Source organism: Cebus imitator, unplaced genomic scaffold, assembly GCF_001604975.1.
Source record: "Cebus imitator isolate Cc_AM_T3 unplaced genomic scaffold, Cebus_imitator-1.0 Scaffold121, whole genome shotgun sequence".
In the NCBI taxonomy this organism is placed as follows: domain Eukaryota; kingdom Metazoa; phylum Chordata; class Mammalia; order Primates; family Cebidae; genus Cebus; species Cebus imitator.
This window is the reverse complement of record NW_016107436.1, coordinates 3158091-3165868: the sequence shown is the minus strand read 5'-3', so window position 1 is coordinate 3165868 and position 7778 is coordinate 3158091. Positions and strand designations below refer to the sequence as shown.

At 36.6% G+C, this 7778-nt stretch overlaps 1 protein-coding gene and 1 pseudogene across 7 annotated transcripts in view; one reads left to right on the top strand and one right to left on the bottom strand.

Moving 5' to 3' along the window:
- The window catches only part of BCAS3 (BCAS3 microtubule associated cell migration factor), a 679070-nt gene that overhangs the window by 279185 nt on the left and 392107 nt on the right, over positions 1–7778 (top strand). For all 7 annotated transcript variants that reach the window (XM_017539912.2, XM_017539911.2, XM_017539919.2 and 4 more), the window contains exon 15: positions 6871–7135. In XM_017539912.2, the coding sequence (XP_017395401.1) occupies positions 6871–7135 (265 nt within the window). The remainder of the gene's footprint in view (positions 1–6870; positions 7136–7778) is intronic.
- Positions 3940–4353, bottom strand: LOC108312145 (annotated as a pseudogene).

Genomic DNA, 7778 nt, shown 5'->3' with positions numbered 1-7778 from the left:
TGACAAACCAATAGCCAATATCATACCGAATGGGCAAAAACTGGAAGCATTCCCTTTGAAATCTGGCACTAGACAAGGATGCCCTCTCTCACCACTCCTATTCAATACAGTATTGGAAGTTCTAACCAGAGCAATCAGGCAAGAAAAAGAAATAAAGCGTATTCAAATAGGAAAGGAGGAAGTCAAATTGTCTCTATTTGCAGATGACATGATTGTATATCTTAGAAGACCCCATCGTCTCAGCCCAAAACCTCCTGAAACTGATAAGCAACTTCAGCAAAGTCTCAGAATACAATGTGCAAAAATCACAAGCATTCCTGTACACCAATAACAGTCTTAAAGAGAGCCAAATCAAGAATCAACTGCGATTCACATTTGCTACAAAGAGAATAAAATACCTAGGAATACAACTAACAAGGAACGTAAAGGACCTCTTCAAGGAGAACTACAAACCACTGCTCAATGAAATAAGAGAGAACACAAACAGATGGAGAAACATTCCGTGTTCATGGTTAGGAAGAATCAATATCGTGAAAATGGCCATACTGCCCAAAGTAATTTACAGATTGAACGCTATCCCCATCAAGCTACCAATGACCTTCTTCACAGAACTGGAAAAAACTACGTTAAACTTCATATGGAACCAAAAGAGAGCCCACGTAGCCAAGTCAATTCTAAGCAAAAAGAACAAAGCAGGAGGCATCCCACTACCAGACTTCAAACTATACCACAAGGCTACAGTAATCAAAACAGCATGGTACTGGTATCAAAACAGGGATATAGACTAATGGAACAGAACAGAGGCCTCAGAGGCAACACAATATATCTACAACCATCCAATCTTGGACAAACCTGACAAAAACAAGCAATGGGGAAAGGAGTCCCTGTTTAATAAATGATGTTGGGAAAACTGGCTAGCCACGTGCAGAAAGCAGAAACTGGACCCCTTCCTGACACCTTATACTAAAATTAACTCCAGATGGATTAAAGACTTAAACTAAGACCTAACACCATAAAAACCCTAGAAGAAAATCTAGGCAAAACCATTCAGGACATAGGCGTAGGCAAGGACTTCATGAATATTCTTAAAATGAAAGAAAGAAATTCCTTTTCATTGACAGACCAGGAAGTGGTCTTGATTATAAGTGTTTTGGAAAAAGATGTTATTTAACATAGTTCAGTTTCAATGTGACTGGAACATAGATTGTCCAACTTTATATAGTTGACTCTGTCATGTGAAAATGTATTTCATATTATGATATTAATTTCTTCTGGTACTGGGTTTCTCGTCTCTTGCTTCTTCTGTTTACACCCTTCTTTGTCCTGCCTTTCCCTTTCTCTTGCTTTTCTACTACTTCCATTCTTTCTTTTAATAGGATCCCTGATCTATTCAGAAAAGTTAGTTAAGCTGAACATAATCGTAGGCAAGCTATAGAAGTTAAACACTTCTGGAACAACTATCTGAAATACTGGGATTGTTAGGAGTTAAATTTCTCAATTTTCAGGATAGTCTTTATAACATTAGTATGTCATTTGGATGTGTTAAAATAATTGGGATTGGCAGACACGTGGTTGAATTTTGAGTTTGTTCATGTATTGATAATGTTCGTCTAGCAGTTTTCTACCAATGAAGTCTCTTATCTTGATACATAAGACTAAAATTTCTTTTTTATTTAATAGATTCCAGGCTCTTTTAAAAACTTTGATGGCTACCTGTAGCTTTTGTTCATGGTGCATCTCTGAAATATGTAGTTTTATTTGAAGATCTCGTATATTGAAAAGTGCTTCTCTGACTACTTGGGGACTTTTACCTAATTCATATTATAATGAAGCTAATATGCCTCATAGATATGTATATATATAGCTATTTTTAAATTTTTGTGGGTACATAGTAGGTATATATATTTATGGGGTATTTGAGATATTTTGATACAGGCATATTGTAAATAATAATCACATCAGGGTAATTGGGCTATCCATCACCTCAAGCACATATCCTCTGTGTTACACACAATCCAATGATGCTTTTTTAGTTATTTAAAAAATATTTTTTAGCAATTTAAAAATTTTTTTGTGGATACATAGTAGGTAGGTGTATATATTTATAGAGTACATGAAATGTTATGTTTTGTCCAAGTGCTGTGGCTCATGCCTGTAATCCCAGCACTTTGAAAGGCCGAGCTGGGTGTATCACCTGAGGTCAGGAGTTTGAGACCAGCCTGGCCAATGTGGTGAAACCCTGGCTCTACTAAAAATATAAAAATTAGCCTGGCATGGTGGTGGGTCCCTGTAATCCCAGCTGTTGGGGAGGTTGAGGCAGGAGAATCACTTGAACCGGGAGGTAGACGTTGTAATGAGCCAAGATCACACCACTGCATTCCAGCATGGGTGACAGAGCAAGACTCTGTCTCAAAAGATAAGAAATGTTTTAATACAGGCATACAATGTCAAATAAGTGCATAGTGAGGAGTGGGGTACCGATCTCCTGAAGAATTTATCCTTTGAGTTATAAACAATTCAGTTGTTTTTTTTTTTTGAGACAGAGTGTCACTCTTGTTGCCCAGGCTGTAGTGCAGTGGCATGATCTTAGCTCACTGCAACCTCTGCCTCTAGGGTTAAAGTGATTCTCCTGCCTCAGCCTCCCCAGTAGCTGGGAGTACAGGCATGTGCCACTACGCCCAGCGAATTTTTTGCATTTTTAGTAGAGACAGGGTTTCACCATGTTGGCCAGGCTGGTCTCGAACTGCTGATCTCAGGTGATCCACCTGCCTCGGCCTCCCAAAGTGCTGGGATTATAGGTATGAGCTACCACATGTGGCCCCAATTATATTCTTTAAGTTATTTTAAAATATATGATTAAGTTATTATTGGCTATAGTCACCCTGTTGTGCTATCAAATAGTAGGTCTTATTCATTCTATTTGTTTAAAAATGTAAAATTAAATTATTGTTGACTGCAGTCACCCTGTTGTGCTATCAAATACCAGATCTTATCCATTCTTTCTATTTCTTGTACCCATTAGCCATCCCTACTCCCACCTCCTCCCTCCACTACCCTTTCCAGCTTCTGGTAAACATCCTTCTATTCTCCATCTCCATGAGTTCATTGTTTTATTTGTTTATTTAATTTTAATTTTAATTTGTTTTGAGATAGAGTCTCACTCTGTTGTCCAGCCTAGAATGTAGTGTCATGATCTCAGCTCACTGCAACTTGCACCTTCTGAGTTCAAGAGTTTCTCCTACCTTAATCTCCTGAGTAGCTGGAATTATAGGGATGCGCCACCATGCCTGACTAATTTTTGTATTTTTAGTAGAAACAGAGTTTCACCAAGTTTACCGGGCTGGTCTTGAACTCCTGACCTCAAGTGATCCACCTACCTCTGCCTCCCAAAGTGCTGGGATTACAGGCGTGAGCCACCGCGCTTGGCCGTTTATTGCTTTAGGTTTTAGATCCCACAAATAAGTGAGAAAATGCAAAGTTTGTCTTTTGTAAGTGACTTATTTCACTAAACATAATAACCTCCAGTTCAACCCATGTTGTTGCAAGTGAAGGATATTATTCTTTCTTTTTATTGTGTATATGTACCACATTTTCTTTATCCCTTCATCTGTTGATGGGTCCTTAGGTTGCTTCCATGTCTTGGCTATTGTGAATAATGCCACAATAAACATGGCAGTGCAGATATCTCTTTGATGTATTTCCTTTCTTTTGGGTATATACCTAGCAGTGGGATTGCTAGATCGCATGGTAGCCCTACTTGTAGCTTTTTCAGGAACCTCCAAACTGTTCTCCATAGTGGTTGTATTAATTTACATTCCCACCAATAGTGTATGAGGGTTCTGTTTTATCTTTGTCCTTGCCATCATTTGCTGTTACCTGTCTTTTGGGTAAAAGCCCCCCCCCTTTTTTTTTTTAATAGAAACTCTGGTTTTATTTTCAGCTTTACATTTTTGACAAGTGCAAAGTGAGCCAGCGTTATAAATATTCCAATAATGACTGAAGTGATAACTTCTACTGGCATGCCTTCTTCTGAGTCTCCATTTCCTCCACTGATATTCATCCAAATAATAAAAGTAACACAATTGCAATTGAGTTTACTATTATCAATGGCACTCCCATCACAGTTCTTACAGATCGAATAAGGTTCATTAGCTGCGATTTAATTCCTCCTCTCTGAATCCACCAATTCCCTGGTCTATTCCCCAGCCAATGTTCTTGAGGAATCGCTCCTCATGTAGCATGGCGATGGCATTAACGCAGAGCAGGGCTGCCTGCAGCGGTGAGTACAGGGTAAAGGCTGTGGCCATCTGGAGCCGCCCCGAAGTCCAAGTGATTTTTCTCTAGCCGCCGCAAGGGACCTCAAAAGCTTTTTTTTTTTTTTAAACATGGGGAAGATGATGTCTCATTGTAGTTTGATTTTCATTTTTGTGTTGATCATTGATGTTGAACATCTTTTCATATACTTGTTTGTGATTCGTATGTCTTTTGAGGAAATCTATTCATACCTTTTGCTCATTTTTAAATAGAATTATTAGATTTTTTCCTTTTGAGTTGTTTGAGCTCTTTATATTTTCTAGTTATTAATCCCTTGTTAGATTGACAGCTTACAAATATTTTCTCCCAATGTGTGGGTTATCTGTGTTGATTGTTTCCTTTGCTGTTCAAAAGCTTTTTTAACTTGATGTGATCCCATTTGTCTATTTTTGCTTTGGTTGTCTCTGCTTGTAGGGTAATACTCAAGAAATCTTTGCCCAGTTCAATGTCCAGGAGTTTCCTGCAGTGTTTTCATGTAGTAGTTTCGTAGTTTTAGGTCTTAGATTTAAGTTTTTAATCCATTTTGATTTTATATGTGTATGGTGAGAAATATGGGTCTATTTTTATTCTTCTGCATATATATCCAGTTTTCCCAGCACTATTTATTGAAGAGACTGTGTTTTCCCCATTATATTTTCTTGACATCTTTGTTGAAAGTGAGTTCGCTGTAGGTATGTAGATTTGTGTCTGGGTTCTCTATTCTGTTCCATTGGTCTGTGTGTCTGTTTTTTATGCCAATACCATGCTGTTTCAGTTACTATTTGAAGTCAGGTAATGTGATTCCTCCAGTTTTTTTCTTTATGCTCGGGATAGCTTTGGTTATTCTGGGTCTTTTGTGGCTCTATATACATTTTAGGACTTTTTTTTCTATTTCTGTAAACAATGTCGTTGGTATTTTGATAGGGATTGCATTCAATCTATAGATTGTATATAGTATTATGGCTATTTTAACAATATTGACTCTACCAATCCATAAACATGGAATATCTTTCCGTTTTCTTGTGTCCTCTTCAGTTTCTTTTTATCAGTGTTTTATAGTTTGCATTGTAAAGATCTTTCCCTTCTTAGGTTAATTGCTAATTATTTGATTTTATTTGTAGCTATTGTAAGTGGGATTACTTTGTAAATTTCTTTTTCAGATTCTTCACAGTTGGCATGTAGAAATGCTTCTGATTGTTGTATGTTGATTTTGTATCCTGCAACCCTACTAAATTTGTTTATGAGTTCTGGTAGTTTTTTGGTAGAGTCTTTAGGTTTTTCTGAATATCAGATTATATGATCTGCAAACAAGGATCGTTTGACTTTTTCTTTTCCAATTTGATTGCTCTGGCTAGGACTTCCAGTACTTTATTGAATGACAGTGATAAAAGTAGCCATCCTTGTCTTGTTCCAAATATTAGCAGAAAGGCTTTCTGTTTTTTCCCATTCAGTAAAATACTAGCTGTGGGTCTGTTGTACATGGCTTTCCTTATGTGGAGGTATGTTCCTCCTATACTCAGTTTTTTAAGAGTTTTCATCATGAAGTAAGGTTGAATTTTTATCAAATATATTTCCAACATCAGTTGAAATGATTATATGGTTTTTATTCATTATTCTCTTGATATTATGTGTCATATTGATTTGTGTACTTTGTTGAACTATCCTTGCTTACCTGGGATAAATTCCACTTGGTCATTCTAAAGATTTTTGTAATGTGTTGTTGGATTTGGTTTACTAGTATTTGTTGAGAATTTTTGTGTCATTGCTCACCTGGGATATTGGCCTGTAGTTTAGTTTTCTTTTCTCTTTTCTTTTCCTTTCTTTTTCTCTTTCTCTCTGTCTCTTTCTTTCTTGCTTTCTCTTTCTTTTTGATGTGTATATCTGGTTTTGCTATCAGTAATACTAGCCTTGTGGAATGTGGTTGAATGTATTCCTTCCTCCTCTACTTTTTTCAATAGTTGGAGTATGATTGCTATTAGTTCTTCTTTAGATATTGGGTAAAACATCTAAGATTAAGCGGTGAAGCTTTTAGTCCTGGGCTTTTCTTTTTGAGACTTTTTATTACAGCTTCAGTTTCATTACTTGTTACTGGTAAGTTCAGGTTTAGGATTTTTTCATGGTTCGTTTTACATATATTCTATGACTGCTTTGACATTCCAAGAGTAGAGTTGAGTAATTGCAGTAGACAGTAGAGCTTTTACATTCTGCAAGGGCATATGGCCTCTAATAGAAAAAGTTTGCCAGCCACTGCAGATACATGAGTTGTTGTTATCAGTTATGTGTGTGTGTTTGGGGGCAAAGGGCATTGAGTGTTTTAAGATCTTCTTTCTTTGCATCTCACCTCTCTTCAGGGCCCTGCATCCCTGACTATTGAAGTAACATTCTACCTAATGGAGTTTTGATCAACTGTCAATGTGAAACTCACCTATAGAATATTTTTTTAAATTTATAACCCCATCTTAGATACATTTGGTAATGAGGCAATCACTTACATTCATATTTGGTGATGTGTGATAACTCTTAGATAAATCCAAGTAGTTTGAGAAATTTTTGTATCTTTTCTTATTTCATTTCTAGGTACAAGACATCTGCTTCAGCCATGACTGTCGCTGGGTTGTGGTCAGTACTCTCCGCGGTACTTCCCACGTTTTCCCCATCAACCCTTATGGTGGCCAGCCTTGTGTTCGTACACATATGTCACCACGAGTAGTGAATCGTATGAGCCGTTTCCAGAAAAGCGCTGGACTGGAAGAGATTGAACAAGAACTGACGTCTAAGCAAGGAGGTCGCTGTAGCCCTGTTCCAGGTCTATCAAGCAGCCCTTCTGGGTCACCCTTGCATGGTAATTTTCTGTCTCCACTGTTCTCTTGAATCTTCCTTTTGTTCTTATTTTTATAGTTCTAGGATAAAACTAAACTTTTTATAGTCTCTTCCTGTAAAAAGAAGATCTTAGGCTTATATGAAATTATTAAATTTTAGTTTAATAATTTAATTATTAAATCATTTAATGAATTGGAGCCAGTATAGTAATGGTGATCTTTACCATGCTATTTTAACTCCCTGTTTCAATATATAATGAATATTTGGTATCATATTTTTGGAATGTAAAACTTGGAACTATTGTTATAACTTCGGAGAACTAAACCTTTTTTTAACATACCTATTCCAGAACATTCTATGTTCAACTGGACACTATAGTTTATTAAGAAATATTCATTGTTGGAAAGAAATGGTCATCGGTAATGTGTATTTTAGATAGAACAGCATTTGCCTTTTATTTTAAAATGGGATTGGTAGGATTTCTACTAGTATGTCACAGGAAAAACAAACAAAAATAGAGCAAATAGCTTTGTAATCATCATCCCAATCAATAAATGGAACATTACTGGAATCTCTCTTTTATGTACCTTCTCCGTAACATTAAACCACAAATCTCACTTTTATGGTAACCACCTCTTTCGTTTTTTTTTTTTTTTTTTTTGAGA